The sequence below is a fragment of the Dromaius novaehollandiae genome, chromosome 7, assembly GCF_036370855.1.
Source record: "Dromaius novaehollandiae isolate bDroNov1 chromosome 7, bDroNov1.hap1, whole genome shotgun sequence".
Classification (NCBI taxonomy): domain Eukaryota; kingdom Metazoa; phylum Chordata; class Aves; order Casuariiformes; family Dromaiidae; genus Dromaius; species Dromaius novaehollandiae.
The window spans coordinates 11,923,159-11,951,085 of record NC_088104.1 but is presented as its reverse complement, the minus strand read 5'-3'; the positions used below and the strand labels follow the sequence as shown (position 1 = coordinate 11,951,085).

General features: G+C 46.0%; 1 protein-coding gene across 1 annotated transcript in view; it reads left to right on the top strand.

The window, feature by feature from the left end:
* KALRN (kalirin RhoGEF kinase) overlaps positions 1 to 25,982 on the top strand; it is a 526,992-nt gene extending 501,010 nt beyond the window's left edge. Inside the window, exons 53-61 of the mRNA XM_064514688.1 lie at positions 9,805 to 9,832; positions 10,660 to 10,831; positions 13,003 to 13,124; positions 14,714 to 14,845; positions 16,773 to 16,937; positions 18,072 to 18,150; positions 19,366 to 19,566; positions 20,497 to 20,635; positions 22,557 to 25,982. Coding sequence (XP_064370758.1) covers positions 9,805 to 9,832; positions 10,660 to 10,831; positions 13,003 to 13,124; positions 14,714 to 14,845; positions 16,773 to 16,937; positions 18,072 to 18,150; positions 19,366 to 19,566; positions 20,497 to 20,635; positions 22,557 to 23,102 — 1,584 coding nt within the window. The 3' untranslated portion in view covers positions 23,103 to 25,982. The remainder of the gene's footprint in view (positions 1 to 9,804; positions 9,833 to 10,659; positions 10,832 to 13,002; positions 13,125 to 14,713; positions 14,846 to 16,772; positions 16,938 to 18,071; positions 18,151 to 19,365; positions 19,567 to 20,496; positions 20,636 to 22,556) is intronic.
* Positions 25,983 to 27,927: the final 1,945 nt, after the last annotated feature.

Below are 27,927 nucleotides of genomic sequence, written 5' to 3'. Positions count from 1 at the left end.
GCCTGATGTCTGACCTGATTTACACTAAGCAACCTGGTTCTGTACCTCCCAGATTACTTAGTAGAGGTAAAAGTCCTGCTGTCCTGCAGTTTCCAGAAGCCACAATGTTCCTTAATGGCTTGTAAAGCTGAAGTCTGTTTCTCAACAAAACTCTTTGGCGCTGGGTGAGTGTATAAAATGGCGGAAGAAGTGAAGTAATAATGCAGTTTTTTGGGTGATGTTGGCCAATCTAAGGTCACACTGCCCTGCGAGGCGTAGTATAGCCCTCTCTTATGCTGGTGTTATTACATCTGCAGCCTGGAGTGAGTCTGATCAGTTCAGTGATCCGGCTAAGAACTACTGAGGGGGAAGGATTGCTAATACCCATAATAAAACTGAAAAAAACAATCCAGGGAGCAGAGCTGGGGCAGTCTGCTAAAATGCTCATGAGAGAAGCAATCCTAGAAGTTGCCATATGGAAGTCCAGTCTGCAAAGGTCTGGGGTTTTCTCTCCTGGAAGCCACAGTTGTTCTCCCTTTTCCTTTATGATGAATGTTTTGATTGTCATTATCAAGTATTCCTGAGCTATGAAAATGAACTTGATTAAGGCCCCAGGAGATAAAGTCTTTTCTCTTTGAAACAGAAGCAAGGCAAGCTTCTTCCGCTGCCAAAGTCTGGGTAAGGGGTTCATCGGGACAAGAGATTCATGGTGGAAGTTATATGGTGCTAGTGACAGAGTATCAGAAAGTTGGTGCTCAGATGCCTAAACTAGCTTTAAAAGAGGTGAGCACGGGCTGCAAAACCCCTTTCTGAGGCACTGTGAATTAACCGCGCAGCTGCAGAATTATCAGCTCTCACAGCTGGGGGTCCCCAGGCTCATTCAAGTCTTGATTTCTCTCCTCTAGTGGTGGCCCCAATTTTAATGCATTGTCACAAAAGGGGAAAGGAACATAAGCAAGTCCTTTAAAAGCATTTACCACCACTGTCGCCCTCTTTCTTTGAGCAGGCTCACCCTGGCCTGGACTTTTGGAAAGACCATGCCCACAAGGGAAGCATTTATCCCTGTTCTTTCAGGTGCATGTGTTCTTCATCTGTGTTCATAGAGATTCCTTGCATTATCCTATTTAAAAATTGTGCTTGTGGCTACACACAGTATCTGCACAGGACTGTCAGAGTCTGTGTAAACCAATGCATTTTTAATCTCCCTCGGAGGAGGTATATACGAGGTGGGTGGGGTAATCAATATTTGTCCTTATATCTTGTAGAAAAATAAACAGCTCACCTTTTAGGCTTTTTCTAGAGGTGCATCCTAACCTTAAATAATTATTTAAAAGCTCTTTCCCCCAACCTGTTTTTATAGTGAAAATCAATATCTCATCTGGCTACTCCTTCTCTGTTTAGCATAGTGTGTCAGAGTGGGGCTGTTGGCAAGCTCCTGCGTAGCTGGAGGCAGTGCGACTGGATGCCGCAGAACGGGGAAGACCTTACTCTCACACCTGGCTCAGCTCGTGACTGATTTTATAGACCGTGGGTGGAAGGGCAGTGTCCTGGCCCAACCACCAATACTTAAAGTTGCATGAGGCCCTCCATGTGTCATTTAGGAGGAGTCGTCTGTAGCTATTGTTACAACCTTGAGCAGGTCACTTTGCTTCTCTTATTGGGCTGTCACCCATAACATGCTGACATCCCTCTTCCTTCCATCATGCCTGCGAATGTGCATTCAGTGCTGCAACAGGGAAAGCAGTCTCTAAATGCAAAGCAGCCATATTAATTATTTGGAAATGTTGGTGCCTTTTACCTCCAGCCTATTCCCTGCACAAGAAGTTGATGAGCTGGTCATAATATCCATGGAGTCCCACGGCTGCTGTGGTTTTCAGGTCTAGCTTTGCTTGCTGCTTATAAAATACCGAATATCTGTACAGTAGAATTCAGATTATTGAAGCACTTTGGCTTTGTTTTGTTTCAGGGGAGATGCACAGAAAGAAAGAAGTGTGGAGAACATACATAGTGACAGCAGTTAACTGAAATTCTGAGTGGCCCTTTTTAACAGATAAAATGTCATTACTGGGGTTTTTTGCCCGAACAGGGACATGCTGGCCATGAAGAACTTTCTATTCATTGTAACTTTGCTGACAGAAATTTGGATAGAAATTGTATCTCTTGGTGGCTGTTTCTTTCTCTCTTTGTTTATCAATATTCAATGAGAATGGATAAGGACTGAAGTGAAATATGTGGATTTTTTTCCTAGTTTTCTGCTATGTGCTATTGTTTCAGGAAACAAAAGGTGCAAACTCACCTGTTAGGCATGTGAGGTGTAGGAGCAGGTATTTAAGGAGCAGGTGTAGCCATGTGAGGAAGAGGAGTAACCTATGTTTATGGAACATCAGAGACTCCCTTTCCACATGTCTGTAGTTAATTGCACAGGGACAGGCAGGCTCTGTTCCTGGGAAGAAGGTGGGTTCCCTTCTGAATCAGTGAACATCATCCACACCCAAGTCGTGGGTCCAAGACAGTGACACAACTAATTGTCTTAGAATTTGGAGTGTCGTAATGTCCCAGGCTTTTGGTATTACTGAAGGGGTCATAAGTCAACTGTGCAAATCCCGTTGGGCTACCTCTCTTGTCTAAATTAATGCCCTTCCAGCAGTCTGAAGACCTGATTGACATAAAGCTCACTAATTCATTTCCAGACTTTGGACTGGACCTTTCACATGGCTCCAGACATGTTTTCTGCTGATTTGCACAGCGCTACTCCAGTTGTGGTGCATTAAAAAAAATCCTGATCAACACACAGCAGATGCTTGAGTGGCCAGCATTTATTCATGTTTCTTAGCTGTGTAAAGGAGAGATGTAATCCAGGCCCACCTTGAGTCAGTGGAAGTGCCATCATTAGGTTAGTGAGCTGGGGTATTGCCAAGGTACAGAGGTTGGACTTCATCGGTTTTTTTTGGTTATGACAGCTGAGCATGTAAAGAGCTACTCTGAGACACTCAGGACAAGATAAGCCCTGGGAAATACACTTTAAGGCAGAAGATTGTGTTAGCACCCTCCGAGTCCAAGTGGTTGAGTAAGTAATGGCTTGCTGGATCCAGCACTGGCTCCAAATCAATATTCAGCTCAGGCCAAGAATTCCCAAGTACTTTAAGCAAATGCCTTCACTTTTCTGCCTTGATTTTTCTGTCTCCAAAACAGATCTAACTTACTGTCTTTGCTCTTGTACAATATTGATTAAAAAAGCCTTTTAACATACAGGGTTTTTTTCCATGACGTTTGTCTGTGTGTTTAGCACAAAAGAGCCTCACTCTCGGTAGAGGCCTCTTATCACAGCTATAGTATGAATAAGATCCTGACAGCCTCGAGCATTTCCCTCCGACAGCTGCCATATGCAGAGCCATTTTCGTGCAGCCCCTGAGTGGACAGCGATTCGTGGTACAGAGCGGGGAAGCTGGCTGAGCAGATACCAAGTTTCCTGAGCTGGCAGCATGGGTGCTTTGGTTTGGCTGCTGGTAGAGGAAGAAGTGATCTACCTGATAGGCAGGGAGGGCATAGAGTGCTACAGCATGTTTCCTGGAGCATGTGGTAGCCTTCAAAACCAGAAACAAATCTAACAGCTATACCTGTTCAAATACAGCAGCTGCTAGGGCCTGGCAGAGAGAGCGTGACATTGGCAAGAGGAAGCACATAGAGGTGTCTTCTGCTTTGCACGCGTGCACGTAAAGCAGTAAGCGTCTCCTTCTGGCTTCACTGTCCGTCTCTAAGGCAGCTGGTCCCATCCATGCTGGGTGCTGGGAGGCACCCCACATCCACACTGAAAGGCTGATGCCATGGGACGTTTCATCAGATAACCATTCTCTTATTTTAAATTACATTTTCCCTTTGGCAGCACCTCTCCATCTGTAGCCGGATTCTTATTCACCTCAGGCAATTTCTGTCGTTAGTTTGTTGGGGGGATTTGTGTGGTGGTGGGGAACACAGTGAACTTGTCCCCCCGCCAGATTCTCAAATTAAAAGTTGCCCCAGTCAGGGAAGGATTAGTTTTTCTGCCACTTAGAGTTGGTTTAATTTCTCTGTAACCCATTTTATTTTTTTTTTCTGAGAATCATTGATATTTTTCTTTTAGTGAAAGAGCAAGGCACATGCTGCTGTCTCTACTGCCAGCATGTACAAATGCATCAGTATGTTGTTTTAACCATGTGAACAAGAAATACCACGGAGTGTTTACAAAATGCTGAGCTGCTTGTCTTGGAGTAAACATGCCCTCTACTGTTTCGGTAAAGCATGGATCTTATTACAGAGGGTTTGCCTTCTAGCTCTGTGCTTTGTTTGATACGGGAAGAACAAGGAAAAATATTCTTTCTCCTGTTTTGATGCAGTCCCTTAACATGGGACTGAAACACGGCATTGGAAAAATCTGGACATCTGACGGGCCCTTCTGTGCATCACGTAGGTCTGTGCTGCCTGGGAGCCCTCAGCCCTCTTCCAGGGAGGGTGGCCGAGGGCATGGTGACGGTGTCTTTGTGACGGAGAGTCGCATCCTCGCCAAGCGGAGGAGCCCCTTGCAGGCACCCAAGCTTGCGGCTGCAAAAACGAGCATTTCAGCGCTGGGACTTCACACGGCAGAGTGGTTTCCCGCTTCCCCCCAGACACCGAGTGTGTGTACAGATTAAAGATACGCTCTCGTTCAGAAGTCAGGGTGGTCACAGTCACGGTGCAGGAGGACAGCTTTGCTGCTGCTGCAGCAAACGTACCTCCAAGGGCTGGTTGCCATCTGTCTTTACAGTATGAGTGCAGCAGCAAGCAAAGCAGAAAAAACGTGGCTCAGTACTCCAAAATAATGCGTTACTGTACGCAGCGTATGTGCTGCTTTTCTAGAATCTGGCTGTCACATTTTCTAAGTTACTCCTTTAAAGACGTGCTACTCGTTTAAACGAACGAGCAAAAATCGCAGCACAAGGCTGCTAGAGCGCGGAGGCCTGGCGACCGGGCCCGTTCGGAGCAGGCTTTCGACCCCCCATCACGAGAGCAGAGCGCATTTGTTTCGTGGTCTGCCTCTGTCATTTTGCACAGCGTTTCCATTTTTAGCTGTTACTGTATTAGAAGCAGAAACTCTCTTGGCTGTAGAGGGAGTGTCAGAATTTTCCACCCGCTCTGGACTTGGCTACAGATATTTCAGCCAACCAAAAAAACAAACAAATCCAGCTCACTCACAGTTTCTTACCTGAGGAGCGAACGCGTTGTCTAACAAGCTTTAGCCCCAAAGCTTTGTGTTTGTCTAGTGCTGAGTGAGCCTGAGTGAGCTGTGAGAAGTTCTCGCTTTGGGTGATCCCTTCTGTGTCGGTTTTTCACTCCTCAGGCCGGCTGGGCTGTGACAAGCAGGGCTAACCGGCCGCGGAGCGTGCGGAGGCCGTGTTTGCCAGGGATTTGCTCTTGAGGCACTGGGCGGCGGGAGGCCCTCCGTTGTCTTCCCTTCGCGTTGCTGCCATGGCCAGAAGTGTCTGGCGAAGGGCCCGACTGCGAGCTCCTTGCTCAAACAGCCACCAGCTGAGGGTGGTTGCAGGGCTGAGCCTTGTGTTCCTTTTTTGAGAGAAGAAAAGAGAAAAGCTCTACAAAAGCCACGTCCCCGGCAGGGTTGCGTTTTTTTCTTCACCTGGCGATCTCACGTGCTCGCTGGCATCGCTTCGCTTCGCCTGACAAGTCTCGGGCCGATGGCCTGTGGCTCGCGCAAGTGCCGTGTGCCCTCCCATCGCTTGGGGATGTTTTTATCCCCCAGCGGCATCGAGCCGCCATGTCTTGTTTGCCCACTTGTTTATGGGGCGTTTGGGCCCTGAGGGCTGGCGGCTCCGGGAACCGCAGGAACCCGGCGTCAGCCCAGCGCAGCCGCTGAGCAAGGCGCTCGCCTCCCCCTCCTGAGCAGCCTGCGCCGGACGCCTCACGGCCGCCTGTGCCGCGCGGTGTTTGTGTTGCCTGTTACAGAGCTGGGCCGGCTAAAAACAGCGCTCAGCACAAGTCCTGAGCCGACGCTTGTTAACCCAGGAGCAGGCTGTTGTTTCTTTTCCTGGGACCCCTGCTAGTGTTGTGTGTGGTGCGTTTGAAAAGCAGTGGCTTGACGTAGGTGCTCGGCTGGCTGAGCATCTTGCCCTGATTTCAGGTCTCAGTTTAGTACTGGCAGCCTCTGCCCAGCCCCGCTTGGGTCCCCTCGCGCGGGGACCACGGACCATCAGTGGGAGCGACTGGTGCTGTACGGCAGCAATGGGCCCCGACCAGGCACAACCTGCAGGGCACTGGGTGTCCTCAATGGCTTGCTGAAGACCTATTCTGTACTGCCCAGCCCCTATAGACCTGCAGCCCTGTGCGGGCCCTGATTGTGCCCTTTGCAGAGAGCAGGGGGTGGGAGATGCGCTGCTCCGGTTTCACCCTCCCCATAAGCTGCAGGTGGTGTTTCGCTGTTGCCTGCCTGCTGCCAGCCGAGGGGGCTGACTCCTGAAACACGACCGAAGGGCAAAGGGGCACTCCAGGACGCCGATGAAACGCAGGGGCATGCTTAACCCAGAAGCCTTTCATTTTCCAACCCAGCTTCAAAGCTGAAGGATCTGCCCAAGCCACGCAAAGCTGTGGTCCTGATAAGTCTGAGATCAGAGATGCTTGTTTGGCAATGAAGAAATCATCTCCAAAGGTCTTCCGCTTAGCCCAGAAGGACTCAGAAGAGTCTGTCAACTCCTGCCAGCTACCCGTGACCTGCAAACCTGGACAGTTTGCAGACAGCAACAGCAAAATACTCCGTGAATAGGGAGCTGGGGTGCGAGTCAGGAGATCTGGCTTCTGTTGGAAGATTTGTCAGAGAATCTTTTTCTCTGCTTCGCTGTTTCTGCACTTCTCAACCTGTGATTTGACCTGCCCACACCCTTTTGAAGTACACGAAGTAAGACCTTTTTCTTAATTAAGTGATGTATTAAATCATTTTGAAAAATCCCCTTGTGAAAAGACTTTTATGTTTGACTAAACTTACAGCAGGCAAAAGCTTAGACATGAGTGTGCAGGTGTTAGGTAACATTTTATTAATTAACAGCTGAAGTTTTATCAAAGGAAATGCAGATTTTACCCGTAGACTCTTCCAATACTATCTAGTGGTAGTAATTTGCTTTTTGGTATTTCAATAAAAAAAATCTTTGGTAAGGCAATTATTACAAATGATCATGCCTTGGGAATTATTAAGTGTAACATTATTTATTTATAGATACATCTATTACATTTTTCATTGTAGCTGTATGTTTTAATGAAACCTTTAGAAATACAGAATAAAGTGTTAGGAGCATTTCTTTTCCCTGATCTCTAATCCTACAAGGACAGAAATCAGTGAAAAATAAAGTGTGCTGCAGGGAAGGAAGGGGAGAGCCACAAAGGAGATATGTGTGTTCCAGTTAAGCCAAAAACTACCAAAATGAAGATATAAGTGTAAATGAGCTAATGCCTTGGGTTATTAATCAGATAAATAGATGATCTCACTGAGTAAAAAGTGGCAAGTGATGGTTATCTAGATTGAAATCTCTCTCTATGGAACAACTTTTACTTCCTTTTTCGTTTCACATGAATGACACAACTTCAAAAAGCTGTCTCCCCTTTTCCATGCACAGAGAGGGGAGAGGAGATGTTTTCCTCCATCTAGTGTCCTCTTATGCCCTTATTTTTTTTTTGTCCAGCCCCATGGGACTGGGGGATCTTATTTTGGTCATCACCCCCTCCCACAGCAAGAGTCTCGCACCCGGCCATCCCATTTTAGCCACCGCCAAATGCAACGTTGCTCTTCTGATTACTCTTACCGAGAAGAAAGCCCCAGCCTTCTGAAGTGTCCCCCTGATTTTTCAGCCTGCTTTGCTCTCAATTGCATGAAGACAAAGCACTCGCATTCAAACACGCAGCTGCTGGCAGCAGAGCGGGACGCCAAGCCTGGCACTGTGGGCTGGCACGCGCAGCCCCCAGCTGACGGGCTTTACGGGCAGACGGGCTGGCAGAGCTCGCTGCTCAGCCCGGGGCACGCACGGGTCCTGCGCAGAGCCTCTGCTGAGCACATTAGGGCTTTCAGCAATCTCACTGGGAAGTCAGGGCTTGGTCTTTAAAACAAAAAAACCCCTAAATATAGTAATAATCCTAAAAAAGTCTTTTTCTCTGGAGATGTAGGCTGAGGTTTGCTCTTTCCAGGATTCTGAGAATGAAATGTTTGTAATCTCAGCCCTCCCGGGAGCATCTGGGAGACCAAATAGTCACGCTTTTCCATCCAGGTAAGGACCTGAAGGATTCACTGGCCACACCGTCAGGGACTGTAACCAGGCTTTGCCCAGCCATAGCAGCCCTTACCCATTTCTGGAGCGTGGAGTGTAAAGCACTTAGATTGATTGCTTGTTTCGGCCAGTACAATAAATTTTGTGTTCTCCATAGATATGCCCTGAAGGCTCAAACTCCTCCTATTGCTAGGAAAAAGGATAGTCTCAGGTGACAAGGTATTTGTGGAAGGTATGTTTCTGTAGAAAAAAGTGCATCTTTGTGAGCAGTGGGTCTCCATTGTGCCTAGTTTATTCAGCCTTTCTGGTGGTGATTGGGGAAAAAAGACCCCGAGGTCTCAGTGCTGGTACCAGGGTTTGCCTGAGGGTATGAATGAAGGTTATGAAGCCAAACAGAAGCTAAATATACTTCAGTGCTTTTCTCCCTGAGTAGCTCCTTGAACCATTCACTGGGGAAAATTATTTATAAATCCAAAAAATAAATAGGAATCTTGAAGATTATCTACTTTTTAGAAGGCTTCTTGCTTCTGCTTCATGGACTGGTTTCTGAGCCACTGCAAAAACTCACATCAGCTTTAGCAGGCTGTGGATTGGGTCACTACTTCATTGACACCATCCAAAATGATTCTGAAGTCAATAGCAACAAAGATATATTTACCGTGCAGTAAACCACACTGGTGTTTATGGTGCTTGATATCAATTTATTAGTTTGAATTTCGATAACAAAGCTTTATTAGATTATTAAAACAGTTAATGAGGCTAAGATCTGTATGCTGTTGTACACCATTATGAATTTAGAGAGTTGATGTAGCATTTTAGAACTTACTGGCATTTTCTTTGGTCTGCCCCACCTTCTGCTTCCAGAGTTAAGATGACTTAACTGGCATATATAGGCCACATTGAGACAGTAGATTTTTAAGTCTTTGCGAGTTAGACAATGTAACTCTCAGTCATCCAGGCCTAGTTCAAGTTAGAAAGTAGAGCTTTCCAGCAATGCAATGAAATAAGTAAAATTTTACTTGTTGTGATAGAATGTGGGTTGATGCAGGACTGATGTTTGTCAGTAGGCAAAAAGAAGCCAGTGTTTTTGTTGTAGTGTTTCTCCTTTTTGTCTGAAACTGAGCAGAAGTTAAAAGCCATCTCCCCAAGACTGGGTTAAGATGAGATGCTCCAGGGTGCACGACGAATGCGCATGGTGTTTCACGTGGATCTGGAGCTGGTCACATGGGGCACAACTAGGTCCAGAAAAAAAAGATTTAATGGCTTGAACATTATCATCTAAACAAAGAGAAGGCACGGTCCACCTTCCTCAGCATTAGTTTTGTGCCTGTTACCTGTGATGCAGTTGCCACTAGATCCAATATATGCTTTATCAGAGTTTAAGAAGCTCCACCCTTCATTTAGTTTTTCAGCTGTGCACTGGCTGTTCAGTTGTCACTAAAGCTTGCTGTGTATGCTGGTTGTTAGAGAGATTGCTTGTACCAACCAGCTGGTGTCTCCTTGTAACTCTGCAGAAAAATGAATGTTTTTATTTCTTTGTATTTTTCAGATAATCAACCCAAATTTCATTCAGGAAGGTGAGTTGAAGACAGCTGTGCACTGACTTGTGTTGATGGGCAAGTCAGCAGCTGTGATTTATTCACATGAGACAGTGTATTTCATAGGCATTATCTTTAGAGCAAAGACAAGTCTCCCTGGCCTCCCTTGGCCGGGGCTGGTGCTCTCCTGGGAAAGCAGTCCTCCTGTAGCTCCCTGGCTCAAAGAGCCTGCGATACATGCAAGGTTGACTCCTCCAAAGCTGCCCTTCACCACACGCTCCTTCCACAAAATCTCACCTTCCTGACACAGACGCTTTCAGCAGAAAGCAGCAGGGCAAGGACCAGGCATCCTAGGCCACGGGGAAAGGCCCATTCCAGGCAAAATGACCCAGCAGTAAAAGTCATCCATACATGACCTGGATCTGTGCCTTTGTTCAGGACCCTTAAAACTCTAATACTGGCTATATCTGAGGGTGCTGGATTTAGATGGTGGCAGTATGATCCCTGAGGTCCCTGCGGAAGTGATTCATGAAAGCAATCTGGTGCCTAGGGAGATGCAAGCACCAAGCCTGGTCTCAGCAGCCAAAGGCAGTGCTGTGTTGAGGGGCCGCACAGAGGTGGTGGGTATAGACAGTCCCCATTACCTCCTTTGCTGAGCTGAACATCTGGCTTTTAGTGAAGGTGAAATTTCAGTAATATACATTCCAGGCCCTGGGACCCTCAGCCTTTTGGGTTCCAGGTCTTAAAGGCTAAACTCTAACACAGTCCTCTCTACAAAAAGCCACGAGTGGTCCTATACTGTGTCCTCTAGACTTGAATGGGGAATGTGCATTAAGAGAAGGTGTTCCCACTGTGTTTTGCTCCAGTGGCTCCAGAGTTTCTTGTGCCATTAGTGGATATCACCTGTTTGCTCGGCGACACAGTGATGCTGCAGTGCAAAGTCTGTGGACGGCCAAAGCCAACTATAACCTGGAAAGGACCTGATCAAAACATCCTTGACAATGACAACAGCACAGCCACTTACACGGTGTCATCCTGGTAAGGTCCTGCCTTTGAATCCCAAAGTATCTGGTCATTATGGTTGTGTTGCCCTCAAATTGGAATATGGCACCAAGCAGGCCACAAGACTTACTAGAAATGCCGTTGATCAAAGCTGACCTGGTGTTTCCGCACATCGCCGCACCACACACCAGCTAGAAGGGGTCAAAGTTTGGGGCTTAGGTAGCAGTTTCCCAGGCTGACACAGAGGTATATCCACACGGTACATTGCTGGCAGATGTGCACTTGCTCTGATGATGCTCTGACCTGAAGACCCTGACTTCATGAGCCAGCTTCAATCCAGAAGTAATTAATATGCTTTCAAGCTTTAGCTAGTAGTGCCTCTCCTCTGGTGGGGCTTAGCTGCTTTGATTTGATGTCCTGCTTGCCTTTGCATGGGAACAGAGGTTGAACAGACCAAGTCCTCATCAGCTTACAATATTCTTCATTTACATAGCCGTATCACTGCGAATTTTCTCATCTCCTGGGCAGTGATGGTAACTCATGCAGCTTTCCAAAGCTGCTATTCCAAAAACAGCCTACATGTACTCCTGGGAAAGCTACATCTGGTTGTGCTTGGCCAGAAGGAAGCTTGTCATGATGTGGCTGGCTCAGCTAGGGGGAAAGAAAACCATCTTTACAATAAACACAGGCAAAATCTGAGAAGATCGGGAGTTGAATTCAGGTCAGGTAACAGCTTGCTGCTGGATGCTCATCTGCAGCTTATATAAGCTATTTGGGCCAACAAAATTGAAGTGGAAATCTCCAGGAGGCAATCTTTCATGTGAACTTTTCAGCACTTCTGGCTCAGGCTGAGATGAATCCCGGGAGTACAAAGTCAGTGAAAGTAAAAAATGAGTACTAAGAAAGAAGGGATTTTATATGTTCAACAAAAAAAATTAGGCTTGATCAAGAGATTCCCTCAGAGACAGTTGGCATGTGAGGCCGCCCCGCGGCACTCAGAACTGCCTTTTTGGCCATTACTCAGTAGATGACTAGTGCCTGTAGCTTCAGGCCTCTAGCTGGGATTTGGACAGGGGGATATTTCCATACTGAGCTCTGTTTTACATCACGCCTCTGCATTCACTCTCTGTGCATTATCAGCACTTGTATTGTCTTGTTATTCTTATTTGTTTTTAACAGTGAAGACACTGCCTGCCAACGAGAGACCCAACAGATCAGTGTCTGTCTTACAAATCTTGCTGGCATGTGTGTCTGGCCTGTGGGGGAAGGGGATATTTCTATCCTATTTCTAAACCAGCATAGTCAGACCAGCAAAAGACCCAGTTATACCAGCAAAGGTGTCCTTTTGCAGTTTCCAATACCTTATGCATTCAAGAGTTAGTCTAGTTTTGCCATCAAGAGAATTTATTGTTAGCTGTAAGCTGGATCTCCGGTACAGTTAGAACAGTTACACAAGAGAAATCCTTTAATTCGAGCCAAGTCCCTTAAATTGCATATTGCAGACTGCAGTGTGCAAACCTAGCTGACTGTGTACAGCCCTACTATAAATTCACTGGATTCAGCAGAGCTGTTTGCTCAGATTGGCCGAAATATTCGGTGTCTTTCAAGACCTTGGCACTGACGTGCCTTATCCCTCGCTGTTGTTGGATAGTCCAGTCTTCTGACTGGTGGGGGCTGGCAGCTGCCTTAGATCGCATGCTCCACTGAAACTTTCCAGAAATGTCAGGCACCCTGCGCTGCGCAACCAGTCGGTGCATCTGCAGGAAGTCCAGTGTGTCCTGCGTGTTTTGGACTTCTGCAAATGCACAGCAGCTCAGCACTTCCTGAGACTAAAAAAAATGTGCTTGAGGAAACCTTTCTGGGTATGTGGGGTCTAAGCACCCAGCTCTGGACAAGCACAGTAAGTGTTCAGCTCTTGGACTTTGTGCTGCTTTCGTGATTGTTGCCCATCTCCTTTGAGGCCACATAAATAGATTTACCCTGCAGGGCCCCATTTGGACCATTCTACTAGAAGTTTCATTAAAGGCCTAATCCTGACATATGGTGTCATTATATTTGGGTACCAGGCTTGCTAGGGGGATGTTCCTGCAAATGAGTTAAAAGGATTTGCATGCACTTGTGTTCGTAATGAAGTAGGAGAGAAAGCAGTGTAAAAAGCATTAGCGAGTGAAGCAGCATTTTGTAATCTGGGCTTCCTACATCCATAGCGACTCTGGAGAGCTCACCCTGAAGATCTGTAACCTGATGCCTCAGGACAGTGGCATTTACACGTGTGTGGCAACTAATGAACATGGAACAGCATCAACCTCTGCAACGATCAAAGTCCAAGGTAGTGTTTCTGAGCTTAACACTGGGTATTTTTCCTTTATGGGGTCCCTTTGCAGTGGCTGGGAACACCCAGAAATATCTGGTGTAAAGGCAGCCACATGCAGAGCTGGAAAGTTAACTGAAAAATTAAAAGCATATAGCCTTTCCTCAGCCACGACTCTCTCTGATGTCGGAAGGCATTGCAGCTTCTTTGTGCTTAAGTCGTCTGAGGAGAAGCATCACATTTGGGAATCTAAAATGCATCAGCCCTGGTTGAGCTCTGGTGTCCTGCTTCAAGCATGGCTTCCCAGGGGCTCAGCAAGGTTCGCTGGGGGAAGCAGAGCTCCTCAGGCTGCAAGCCCCATGGGGAATCGCCTGGGTGCTTTGCTCCTTAGAGCCTGCCCGAAGCAGGGGAACGGGATCAAGCGATGCCCGTTTTCAGCCTTCTTCTCTCTGTGGGGGACGGAGGAGATGAGGGTGAAAATTTGGCTCAGGGGAACTGTTCTGCAGGGATTCAACTCTGAGAAATGTCTCCAAGCCTGAATTCTCAGCGCCATAATTAGTGACCCATCTAATTGTAACAAAGATGAAATGATGAGCTGATTGCTCATGACCTCCAGCTCTGGAAAAGGATATGTTAGTGTGAGAAATGAGAGGTGCCTGCCACATTGAAGGGGATGGCATAGAGATGGATGTCTAAGTGGTGACTTAGGGACGCAGGAGTGTCACAAGCGTTTAGAAGCTGATTTGTTTGTTCTCACAATTTGCCCTAGAAATATAATTTCCCCAATTCATCAAAACAAGTTAGTGGCTGCACTAACTGCTGCTGTGCTGAAGGGAGCCCTGAGCAAAACGCAGAGGTAATACTGCTCATTTGTCAATCTACTGCCAAACATACCAGGTGCCATACACACGGGATCACTTTGAATGGCTTTCCTGTGCCATTTTGTGGACACTTCAAGGGTAACGACCTCCCTTCCTCCAGAACCTCACCTGCTGCTCAGTGAAGTCCACAGGAATATTTGTGTTCCTTGATACCATGGGTTTTGCATCAGGTCTTGAGCTGGAACAAAGATTAGCAGCAGAAATTGCAGGCAGAGACTCTGCATTTACAGCAGTTGAGCTCCCCGGCACGCGAGGGGCGATTCGCCCAGCCGCTCTCGCAGGCCAGCGTGGCAGGCGTGCACGTTAGCAAGCTGGCCTCAGTGACGGTGACGATCAATAACTGCAGTTGCTTCCCTTTGCTCCCTAAATGCTACTATGAAAACGGGTACTTGGGAGTCGCACTAAAGTTTATCACAAGCTGCGAGCAGAAAGAAATTCCCACTGTGCTATAATACTGTGTAACCCTGTCCAGGCAGCAGGGCATGCAAGAGCCACTGTTTTTTTCTAGCTCCTGGTACAGAGGTGTCAGACCCGAGGTAGTCGGTGAAGGAGACCGTGGCATTGCCTTTCCTGTGATTGCTCTCTTGACACACAGTAAACCAGGATGCTCCCTCTGCAAGGCACAGCCACTGCTTAGTGACCTGAACAATGTACCAAATCTTTACACTAAAGCACTAGCGCTTTTTGACATGTTGCTGGATTGTATGCATGTTTTCTGTTCCCAAGGTGTCCCAGCTGCCCCAAATCGCCCCATTGCTCAGGAGAGAAGCTGTACCTCTGTGATCCTACGCTGGCTACCCCCGTCCAGCACAGGAAATTGCACCATTTCAGGCTACACTGTGGAGTACAGAGAAGAAGGTAAGGGGTCTGGGCTGTGCTCACCAGCTGAGAAAATGAGAATGAAGTAATTCTCCTTTATGGAGAAATAGCTCCCCCAAACCATCCTCACCACTACTGGTGCCACTCTCTATTGCTTATAGATCACAAAGCCAGAAGAAACCCTTCTATTACACAGTCCAGCTTCTTGTGTACATCACACACCTTTCTGTTTCCTCCAGTCACTTAAGGCCAGTAAGTGTGTTAGGCTAAAACATATCCAGTACGCTAAAACATATCTAGTGGTAAGGCATCCTTTCATCATTTGCATTTTACCACTGTGGTATCAGTCAAACCATTCTGGCATATTTTTCCTGGGAAAGCAAAAACAAGCAGCCTCATTGTTTTTTGGCCTGGATAGTGTTGCAGATTCCTGCATACTTTTCAAGCTGAGCTCTGAAATCCACTGGTTCTTAACACCAACCATTCTTTTCCCCCCTGTGAAAATAAACAGATAATAAATGCACTGTTGTTCCTATATGCACAGGCATGTTTTCTTGTCAAGGGCATTTGCAATGAGTCACATCCCTTTTTGCATGCTTCCTGCGAAGGTGTGATGCTACCTGGGCCGTAAACCTTGCCTTCCGTATGTGGCCTCCTGTTCTTTCCCTTCATCCTTCAGAAAAGCTTATCCCATGTTAGTAAATGTGCAGACTTAATCACACCATTGTATTAATCCCTCTACTTAGCAAATACTCTGCCTTAACCCTCGCCGTTGCCATCAGTGTGACTGGCACATTTGAGAAAGAATAAAAGCTCTTCTATTAACAACAGCCATCAAAACAAATAGTAAAAAGCATAAGTGTTTTCAGTATTCCTCCCACTCCAAAGGAATCACTGACTTTCCCCTGCATAATCAACCTTGATCTTGTAAGTGGGACTTGGCAATATGAATTTTCCAGTATTATACATTAAATAAATGGGTCATGATAAATAATGTAAAGCTAAAAAGCCGTAAACTCAGTAGTTTTAAGATAAAAAGTTTGATACATTCATGAAAGAAATTACAGGATGTGACAGGGCTCAGTGTCACTAGGGGTCCTTTTCTGTTTTGTTACCATGTATATTCCTATGAGATGGAAAAAGTGTTGCTTCTTTTGAGGCCACAGGTTAGGCAACATGTAGGTTTTATTTCCATTAGGAGGAGGAACACGCGATAGAGTCACACGTTGCTGCAGTCCTGTTTATCTGCAAAGAGACCATGCTAAGCCTCAGGAAGCCATTTCTCCTCTGGCAGCTCCAGGCATCCCTCTTGCCACCACTTTCTCTGAAAGCACTTTGTCTGTGAAAGCACTTTGACTGCACTGAAGGGCTTTCTCAGCTTCACCTGGGACTTCCTTCCCACCTCCTCCATATTTTTCTTGCAGTATTTCTGCTACTGCTTCTCTCATAGCTGAGCTGCCATCAAATCAGTCCTCCTTTCCTGTCTGTCTTATTGCCTGCCCGGAGAAATCACCTGTAGTATGCAGCCACTGCTAGATAGTACGCAGCCACTGCCAGACTTCTGCGTTTATCATCTTGTCCTCAGGCTGTGGTTTTTCCATCACTATCAGTCAAGTGAGGGGCATCCCATTTAGCCAGATTGGAAGGTGGCTGCAACACAAAATAGCACCTTATTGTCCAGATCTGGTTTAGCAGCAATAAATCAGTCTGCCTTAGCTTTGTCTTTTAAAAAGCCGGTGGATTTTAACCTCCCAGGGTACGCTCCCTTGCAGGAGTTGGGCAGAGCAAGTCACTGTGCTTGCTTTGTTCTCATGCTGCTGTCGGTTTATGAAAGGGCCTCTAGCATGTCCCTGTGTATCCCCGCTTCGGGCAGCAAGGACAGGCTCTGGGTTTGCACAGTGAGACTGCGTTTCCTCAGCTCTCCTTCTCTCCCTCCTTCTCTCACCCCTACCCCCTTAAAATGCAGGGTCACAGGTCTGGCAGCAGTCGGTAGCCTCAACTTTGGACACTTACCTCGTCATTGAGGACCTGACCCCGGGCTGCCAGTACCAGTTTCGAGTGAGTGCCAGCAACCCCTGGGGGATCAGCTTGCCCAGCGACCCGTCCGAGTTTGTGAGGCTCCCTGAGTACGGTGAGTGGACACAGTGAGGAGGGGTGACGTCTCAGGGCGAGCAGGACACCCCATGCGTGAGGTCAGTGCAGCGAGCTGGGCTTGTGCTTCAATGGGTCCTGGTACCAGTGTTGATCCTGAAGCTGGCATGAATATGAGAGAAAGAGTGGGAGATGCTTAGAGCCAGCTCCTGCCTCTAGAAGGACCCCTCACGTCTGTTCCTGCATACCAGGTCTCTTAACCCCCCCTCTCTGTGACAGAAGCTCTTGCAATTTCCCAGCAGGTCCCATCTTCTCCCTGATTTCTGCCCCGAGACCTGTGCTCCCTGTCTGCAGCAGGGGAGAAGCAGCCCCATTCCACCATGACAGCAGCCACGGTGGCATGGCTTGGGTTAAAGGCCGCTGCCAGCATGTACTTCACTCTCTAGGTAACTGCGGAGAGGCTTGGGGCTGTGCTCGAGCACTGTGTCCTGCCCAGTGAGTTGCCCACACAGCAGAGGTACAAAGTGACGTCCCCCAGAGCAACGCCTGCAATCCCGGGGGGCTCCTGCTGGGCAGTTTAACTGGAGTCTGCAAATCAATCTGCAAAAAGTAACCCTCCAGCAGCAGCCCTGACACGGGGAGGCTGCGCTAGAGGCAAGTCCCCAGCGCACAGAGCTGAGGGAATTCAGGGCAGAGCTGACCCAGGAGGTGCCGTGGACAGAGCACAGACTTCGCCGTGTTTTAGTAGCTGCAGCGCATAACTAGGTCTCTGACTGGCCTGGATAGCCTGGGCTGGATGAAACAGGAGCTCTCACATCTTCAGTGCTGCTGATGCCTGCGCAGGCTGGACTCATGCCCCTGTGCCTAGCCCTGCCTCCCCAGTACAGGCAGACGTGCCCTTAGCCTGCCTGTGCTGTACTGTGGCCCTCAGGAACAGCCCCAAACTGCCAGGACAGTTCTGAATTCACCCTATCTCCACCTTCCTCTGGGACCTTGTGGTTTTTAGTGTTCCTACACACTCAGCTTTGCCTGAGAGGTATGAAACTGGGCTCTTAGCAGTAATGTTTGCTGTTTTCAGTAATATATTCTCACATAATTTAAAGATACGTAGTTTAAAGTCCACAGGAGAAACTGTAACTTTACACTTTCTTGAATGTACTTTCTTCTCCCAAAGACTCTGCTGCTGACGGTGCTACTATTTCATGGAAGGAAAACTTTGACCTCGCTTATGCAGAGCTGCATGAGATTGGGAGGTAATACTAACCCTGCTTATCACTGAAGTAAAACACCAAAACAATGGCCTCAGGCTTTTTCCTTGGAAGAAAGTTTAAGATGCTTTTTGCAGTTAGCTCGAACACTGCTTCTCATTTCAAAGAGCATTGCATATTAAGTTTTGGTTAAAATACAGACTGGCTAAAAGGCTGACTAAATCTTTTTTTCCAAGACCAATTATGATCTGAGGATTATAACTTGGAAATGGGTGACAAAGGCAAACTTCTGAACGATTAGGCAGTGCAGTCTTTGTCAGCCACTGCCAGCTATTGCTGGTATCTCCTCTGACATCTCTGATTTGATGTGGGCTTTTGAAGTCATGATAATTTGCCAGTTCTGGATACGCTTAAACTTCAAAGACTGAGTTTGTCAAAACACTTGGGCATGTGACTAACTTAAATCACATGCCTAAGTGCTTTGCTGCATGGGCTGGTCAGTTAAACAGGAGTCCAAATAGGTGCTGCATATGTTGTCAGCCCTTGGTGCTTTGTGCAGGCAGCAGATAAGGGACATAAAAGCAAGTCAGATTAATGCACTTGGTTCTTTATCTCAAAGATCGGGGCAAGCAATTCAAGGGCTGAAGAACCAGGAGCCTGTCTGGTTCTGTAGAAAGAAGAGTGAGGTATTAATAATAGGCCAAGTTGAGCACATGGTTTCACATTAAGTACTTTTACCTTCAGTAGTGGTACTGGGCACTAGTCTGCTGTACATTTCCTAAATGCTTTCATGTCAGCTTCTTGCTCTTAATTGCTTATCATATACCTGAAACAGTGAGACAAAATGATTGGTTAGTGATTATTTAACAAAGTTTTTCAGGCAGTTGTCAGAGAAAGTTTGGGGTCTTTATTAAAGCAGCTGGGGAGGGGAGATCTACTGTAAAAAATGAAGATGGAACCTGTAAAAGTAGCAGCATAAATTGATCCCAAGGGAGATTGTTAGAAGACATCACTGTGGCTGCACAAAGCAAAGTGACACTGTTTGCTCTCAGTGTTTGCTAATCCCCAAAGAATCTATATTCCCAGGGTAGGAGACAGAAGTTCTTTGTTGGAAAAGGCTATGAACAACTAGATAAATCTGATTCCTTGTGAAATATTAATGCACTGAATCAAATAACACTTTGAAAATCAGTCTGTTATTGTACTGAAAAACAGGCATGATTTATTCATGGGTCCCCTTCATTATTCTGTTTTTTTCAGGGGACGATTCTCCATAGTAAAGAAATGTGTTCACAAAGCCACCCGGAAGGACGTTGCTGTAAAATTCATTAGTAAAAAAATGAAAAAGAAAGAGCAGGCAGCGCATGAAGCAGCTTTATTACAGCACTTACAGCATCCTCAGTACATCACTATCCATGACACCTATGAGTCTCCTACTTCTTACATCTTAGTTTTGGAACTGTAAGTATGTGGGGCTTACTCAAGTTGCTGGGTAGAAATCACAGCCCTGTCAAAGGCAAGGATAAAATTCACCCTGACTTTAGTGGGGCAAAGATTTTGTCACCTGTTTTCTATTGATTGTGACATCAAGTGACATGGCCATTTTCTGCTGACTTCACTGCCATTTCCTTACAGCAAATAAGATTCAGGGCGACAAATAAATCTGCTCCAGTGAAGCTTGGGTAATTATATCAGCAGCTAAATTATCCCAATGACTAGCATCAGATTTATTGGGGCAGTTTCGTCTGCTTTTTATATTTGAGTAAATGTGCATCAGCCAGATTTAAACCTATGTTGTTCTAATGCTTTTCAGTGATAAAAGCTGTATAGCAACTATGCTTGCCCCAATAAGGAAATAATAGCAGCTGAAATCCAAAATGCTTCTTTGTTAAAGTATAACCAACAAAGTATATTTGGGCTATTTTCTTCTTTATTTATACAGATAAATAAAACTAGGTGGAAAACTTTTATTGGGTTAGTTTTCCCACAGAACATATTACCAGCTGAAAATGTCAGTGAATTTTTTTTCTGCATTATGCAACCAGCTCTATAAATAAATAGACAAATCCAAGTAATTAAATGGATCTGTTTTTCAAAGGAACTGCCTCCATCTATTGAATACATCCTTGAGCAAATTAGTGTACTTTGAGACTGCTGCTAAATTTTTCAAGGACTGGGGATAACAATTGACAATTAATCACTCTACCACTTCCATGGCCTGCAGTATCTTGAGATATCATTAAATGCTCATCAGATCTTTTATTTTAGCTTCCTCCATTTTCAGGTCACAAAGTTTCCATTGCAGTTTTGTTTTCAAATATTAACTGTTCCGGGAGATGTCATGTGATCTTTCATGTGCAGGGTGCAATCTTTTCATCTTTTCATTTGCAGGATGGATGATGGTCGTCTCTTAGATTATCTAATGAACCACGATGAACTTATGGAGGAAAAGGTAGCTTTCTACATAAGAGACACGATGGAAGCCTTGCAGTATCTTCACAATTGCAGAGTGGCCCATTTAGACATAAAGGTAAGAAGAAAAGAGAATGAAGCTATTATTCAGTGGCCTAGTACAGACAGTTCCCTGCTGTACAGCCAGTGACGAGGTGCAGTCTGTGCCCCAAAGAGATGGTCACCTGAACGGACAAGCACTCTCTTTCAGACCTCTCGTGTGCTAGGTGACCAGAGAAGGGACTTACTGACCTGCAGCGCGAGGTCTCTTTCTTCCTTTGAATAAGCCATGCACTATTATTTTCTTGATTCACTGGTTTGTTCTCAAGGGCTTTCTGGAAGAGGGATTTAACGAAGGAGATGGTGGATGTCTGACACAGGAGTGAGATGTCAGTAGCTCCTGAGTGAAGGGAAGGTATAAAATAAGTCCACAGGAATGGTTTGGGCTCAGAGCTGTGCCCCCTTAGCTACCAAGCTGGCTCATGCTCAGAGTGGGCCAGGAGGAATGCGTGTCACCCTGGGGCGTGCAGCGGGGCCATGGAGAGCCCAAAGCAAGGGCAGAGAAGGGGGAAGGCAAGCGGGGGGAGAGGACTGGCAGCAGCAAAGGAAAGCAGCAAGCAGCATCACGCTGCAGAGCCTTAGAGGGGAAGAAGGTGGGAAACAAACCCAGGGAGAGGTTCAGAGGAAGAACAAGCTGTAATTTGGAGGAGAAATTTGTGCAGTCTGCAGTGTCGCGGTCAGTCCAGATGAGCACAGCTCGTACTTTCGTGGCAGGAGGCACCGTACTGTCCTGGATTCGGTATCACAATGCTGTCCTCACCAACATCCCCGTGTTCTCGGATGACAGAGAATTAGTGATTGAAGTTATGATCAACTGTTTTGAGTTTTGTGGTCCGCAGCTTTGATTCAGGTTGCCATGGATATCAGATAATTTATAATTTACTTTATAAGATGCTTGTGCAGACTTAACTGTCAATTAAAAATGGAGACTGAGAGACAAACTTAACTTTCTCCTATAGTGGATGTTGCAGCACTTTGGAGGTCACTTCTCAACTCTGCAATCCCCAGGCATGTCATATGAGGCAGAGTTTTCATTCTTCTGCTGCCTGCTACAAAAAAAGGGGTTTTTTTTTGTAGAATATCTTATGTGAAAATTAGTCCCGAAAGGCTACATTATCCAGGTTTCTTTCAGTAAGACTGTTTGTATTTGCTGCTGTATTTATAGGACCTGTCAAAAAGTAGATATTATTTGTAGGTAAGAAACTGCAGTGAATTCTCTATTTGATCATGAGACACTTTCCAAAAACAACGTGGGAAGTCTATTTTCTGTGACCTATTTACAGTTCTCTTGAACGAAGCATGCTAAATAAAGCACCTTCTGTTGCTAAGTGGGAAGCAAGAGACACAGTGGTAGTGACAGGAGAGTTAGCCATGGACCAAGTCTTGACCCAAGATCCTGCTCAAAAGCATGTTGATTTTGTTGGTGGAGGCTGTACAAGAGAAGAGCAAGTGGAGAGATTTGAACAGTAGTGTTATGAGTTTTGCTTTATATATGTAGACATGAGGTAGCAGTAAAATATGCATGAAGATGAGGGGCTATAGGGCAGATGCATGGAGAAGTGAGTCTAGAGAAGGTGCAAGAAGTAAATTTAGAAATCTTCACAGTACCAACGAAGGAAGCGAAATCCATGTTAAGCCCCCAGAGCAGAACATACAGGGAATGCTCACTCTCCCATTGAGAGAGAGAGACATCTTAAATACTGAAAGAGTTGGTGGAACAGGGGGAAAACAAGCTGGGATGAAATGTAACTGCACTCTGGCTTGGAAGCCGTGTATACTAGCATTTACATGGGAACACTGGCAGCTACATCCAGTCAATTGACAGCAACAGTAATGGTTTGCACTGGAGCCCCATTCAAACTTACATGGTTGTGGGAGTGAAGGTTAACATTATTACATGTAATTACATAACAAAGTTTTCATTATTATCTTTTCAACAGCCAGAAAATTTGCTCATTGACTTAAGAATCCCAGTACCTCGTGTCAAGCTCATAGATTTGGAAGATGCGGTGCAAATCACAGGTCATTACCATGTCCACCATCTCCTCGGAAACCCAGAATTTGCAGCTCCTGAAGTTATCCAAGGCCTTCCTGTCTCCCTGAGCACGGATATCTGGAGCATTGGGGTTCTCACCTATGTCATGTTAAGTGGTGTCTCTCCATTCCTGGATGAAAGCAAAGAGGAGACTTGTATCAATGTGTGCAGAGTAGATTTCAGCTTCCCACCTGAGTACTTCTCTGACGTGAGCCACGCTGCCAGGGATTTCATCAATGTTATCCTTCAGGAAGACTTCAGGAGAAGGCCAACAGCAGCCACTTGTTTACAGCATCCATGGCTGCAGCCACACAATGGCAGCTATTCCAAAATCCCACTGGATACCTCTCGCTTGGCTTCCTTCATTGAGCGCCGCAGACATCAGTACGACGTGCACCCAGTCCCCAGCGTCAAGAGTTTCCTAATGAGCAGGCTGAATCCGGGAACGTAATGCAACCGATCCCTGCGACACTACGCTGCTGGTCCTGAGGCAAGACGCAGGGAGCGAGCAGGCACAAAGCAGATCTGTCTGTATATAGTTCTGTATTCGGCATTGCATTTCGTGTGGTTTCCCTAACAGATGGGTACAAATCAGTCCGGAGGTTGCAGTATCTGCCCAGTTACTCAGAACCAAAGTGCAGGGGGATAATGGTGGCAGGTACTTGCTTCCCTTCCCTTGGCAGGCTCTTCTTGGGAAGATTGCTATTGCCATGCCTGCCATAAAATGGGGCTGTTGAAAACAAACACCAACTGGAAATGAGAGCCAAAATTGCAGTTGCCTTATTCTTTAAGAGGCAGCCTTCTAAAAGAAGTCCTCTTGATCTTGCTAAACTGATTTCAAGATACATGACCAGCTAGGAGTAGAATAGTGTGTGGAGGAATAAGACTAGGCTGACCTTAGTGTGTGCTGCAGAACTGGACTGAATTCAGTTTTTGCGGAAATCACTGTAAGCCTGCTCCAGGTTAACAGATGGATTGTGCAAGCCCTGTATGCCCAGGTATCCCTCGATTTTCCCATGGAGACTCTGCTTGCGTAGGACATGAACGGTCAGACCCTATTCACTGTTGGATCAGCTTTTGTGGTGGCATGACTTAGATACGCTCTCGTTATGTGGTAGTGCTCAAACAGGCAAAAATCCCATGTTAATCCTTGGGCTTTCGGCTACGTCAAGTCAACACGCAGTACCTTTTGGAACTACAGTTAAGGCAGTGAATTCATTGGAGCATACAGCTGTTTCTGACTAAGCACAATGGGACTATGATGGGGTTTTTTTAAAGGCGTTTTATAAACATTGTACAGAAATCTTTTGCAAAACCTGTGCATTGAGAAAAGGCTGTGTCCAATTTTTGCAGTATCTGTAAACTAGATGATGATGACGAAGACAATTTTTTCTATCACAGGTTTTCAGTATACATATATTGTATCATATATATAAATATATATATATAAAGGATCTTGTTCCATTTCTAGGTTCAGAATTGCTTGGCCCAAAGTCCATCTAAAGCCTTTCGAAGTGCAGTAGGAGTGGTGAGTTCATCCTTGTGCTTACAGCTTGAAAATCATTTTCAGTGTTTAAAGTATGTCATTTCATTTCCAGACTTGTAAATATCTCTCCAGCTGCCGTTAGCACCTCATCACCAAAGCATTCTTAAGCATATTTTTATGTCCAAAGCCTAATTTGTAATGAAAGAAAAAATATTCACAATTAAAATATTTCTCTCTCACAAGCCAAGTTGCAACATCATCATGTTGATGTTACAGTGACGGAACCAGCCTTAAGTATGTCCAACACAGGGAGTCTGCAGTGACAAATCAGCAGTTCACAGGCTGGCCACATCTTCACTATTTAGCAGTGGGATTGGAAGGGGAAACACCTCTCTGGCTGGTCCTTCCCTATCCTGCTCCTGCACCATAAAACCCTACAGTCTTGTAGGCTGATGATCAAAGAGATTTTTTTTCCCCCAGCATGTGAATACATTGTCTCCGTGCTGAGTGCTGTTGCTGTGCCTGCAGTCGGGAATGTCAGTTGTTACCAAAGGTTTTCCTAGGGAAAAGGGCTTGATCTCACCATATGTACTCAGTATAGACTCTCCTGAGATATCTTGTAAGGGCAAGAGTCGAATTCAATACACCATCCAAATAACTGCACTGTGAACCCAGAATGTATCTGCAGGAGCAAAAATGGGCTCTGCCAGCAGGTGGTGGAGATACTCTGCAAGTACTGTTAAATCCTGGGGGCTCGGCCAACCCTTTTTCTGATCCACCTCCCAGCTCAGTTTCATGGCACGTAGGATACCTGGACCTTCACTTTGTGCTTGCTCTAGCAGTGTGCTGGGGCGGTCAGTGTATTATGCTCGGGGACAAGGAAGGAGGCACAGCACATTAAAACATTCAGCACTATATGCATGCGATACACGAACAGACCTTGGAGATCCAGGAGCCTCAGCCTGGGTGAGCCAGGGTCGTGGGGCAGAGCCAGAGGCAGCACAACAGGCTGCGTGAATGACGGAGAGAGATTTAATACAGGGGAAAGGCAAGGAAAGGCTTGGAAGAGTGTTCGCAGGAGGCTGAAAATCCTAGATCAGCTAGGACCCGTTTCAGTTTCTCTCTAAGCAATTCAGCAACACCTCTTAGACAAAGAACAGACTCATCCTGAGCAAGAGGGCAATGTATGCGATTTCTTAGCAACCAAAACTTCTTCAGACGGCAGTCAGCAAGGGGTGTCTTTAATTAGCACCAGCCTCAGGTACTTTCTCATTGCAGGACTGTTTGTACTTTCCTTCCTATTTGTCAAAGCTGGCTCTTTGTGCTGTGATTGTGCTGCCCTTAAAAAAATGTTTATGGAATTGTGGTTTACAAAACCCACAGCTTTTATTAGGCCTGTGGGTACAGTTTAAGCCACAGTCTTTCTGCTTGGCATTAATACAAACAAATTCTCGTGTATCACATGAAATCTGGAGTTATTTATGATTTTATTTTTTACTTCCTGCATTCACGTCTCGAACTGCTACAGCAGACACTTTGGGCACATAGGGGGAAAAAGCTGAATTGATTACGGGACTGTTTGAGCATCCAGTTGGTATCAATAGAGAAAAACAAAAGGCTGAAAGCAGGTACATTTTTAGGTTTTGGTGCCCAGATTCAAAGGAAGCGATTCCTCTTCAAGGGAGTGTTGGAGGTGCTGAACTCGGAAGCTTTTGAGTGTTACGGGGTTGTTTTCTGTTATGACTTTGCTTTCTCCATAGTCATATTAGAAAACTCCTCTTCCTGGGCACTGCTCTTTTTCCAGCAGTCAGGAAAACCTGAACCTGTTAATATTTCCAGATATGTTTATGATTATGAACCATTCTTACATTTATCTCAATGATTTTACTGATTGTTCTGCTTGAATGAAGATTATCATGTTGACATAAAATGCTGCCATACGATAAACACAGCGGAAGTATTCTGACCTTGCCCTCCTAAGGTCATTTTTAGACATGCCAGGGCCTCTTTGCAGATCTAGCAGGTCCTGGACACCGTAACTCCGTTCCAAGGAGATTAGGGAAGCTCCGCAAACGGGACTGGAGCAGCACCACGGAGGGACAAGCACCACAGCCAACCCCCTTTGCAGTATTCTGCAGCTACTGGATTTTCTGCGTACGGAGTATTTATTGCCTGTAACAAACACAGGGAAATGTGGTTTCTCATGAAACCCCGTTAGGCCATTAAAAAGCCCCCCAGAGAGCAGCTGACTCTGAGGGGAAGCTTTTAGCCCACAGCTTTAACACTCAGGGTATTCCCAGCACGGCAAAGCCACGGCGCGATGGTAGCTGTACCCTGTTGCTTCTGCAGCCGTTTCAGGCCAGCTGGAGGGGCTCGCAGTAATATCCGCGGGGCAGCGGCACAGGCTGGGGTCACATTCGCACTCTGCACACACAGCCACAGCCTCCAGGCATCTTCGCTCCTCGCCTTGCCTTGCCAATGGAGTCGAAGTACGCTTCCTCACGCCGTCACCCCGGCACTTGGCTTCACGACAGGCCTACAGGAAAGCAGGCAGCGATGGAGTTAGCGAAGCAGAGCCTGGAGGGCACGAGGCCCTACGGTGCTCGTGACCGAAGGCGGCCACGTCTGGAGAGCGCACGTGGCAACCAGGACCTAACTTGCCTTTCTCTCCTCTCCACTCGGAGCGGCCAGGCCAGGCCCTTTCGCTCTTAGCCATCAGACAGGAAACGTGATTGTCCACGCAAGCTCGTCAGGTCTCATCAGCCATCCGACCAAGTGTTGCCACATGGGTAAATTCCCGTGTCCCAGCAGCAGACCCATAAAACATGTTACTATCTGGAGTAAGCAGTCAGGAGGGAAAGCATCCGATCAGGAGTCTTAGACGTCAATACTGCAAAGCAATGCAGGCTCTTCATTTATAAAACTTATCTCTTCCTACTCTGACCAATGACTCTTCTTTGGTCTTACTGCCTTCTTTTAATTTTAAATAACTTTAATTTTTTTCCAGTGAGATTTATCTCTAAAAGCATTTTACTTCTAAACTAAGTTAATGCTGAGACAAAACTGGTGCCCTCAGCTGACCTTTACAAATCCTTGTGGTTTCAGTGGGGTTTATTAGCATTTGTGAAGATAATATTAGGCCTTTGGTACATAGAGCATGAATAAAGGCTACAAAGACTAAATGCAGAACCGCACAGTATGACTTGACTATATATAATCGTATTTTACAGCCCTTGCAAAGAGAGAACTGTAGCAAGTGACCTCAGATAATATAAACTTCAGAGACAAATGTAAAGGCTAGTGTGTATATACAAAGGTCTCACGGATAATTAACACACACGCAGGCTAACGACCTGGTTTTGTTTCTGTTCTTTTCACTGCAGAGATAGAACCTTCTGTAGCACAGGGCGTGGATTGATTTTCCAGCTCATTCTTTCATGTTCCATCAGAAAATGGTGCTTTCCCAAGGAAACAAAATAAAATCCCACTTTACTAGGCTGATTGCACACTGCCATCAAGTGATGAATTCCCGTTTTGGGATCTGTATAGTGGTGAGTGTTACTGTAGCGTCAGGATGCTGAATATTTGCTGTAACTGTATTCTTTATTATGAAGCTAGTGAAAAAAGAGCATCTCTACTCAAGCCATATTTCACCTTCATGTCCAACTTCTGATGCTGGTGCTTTTACTTCTCTTTCTAACAAACTGTTCAGCGTTGCTCTGCCACTGAAATCAATTTGCTGATAATTTTGGAAGGCAAATGCAATAGAAAGTGCAAAAAAATTAAATCT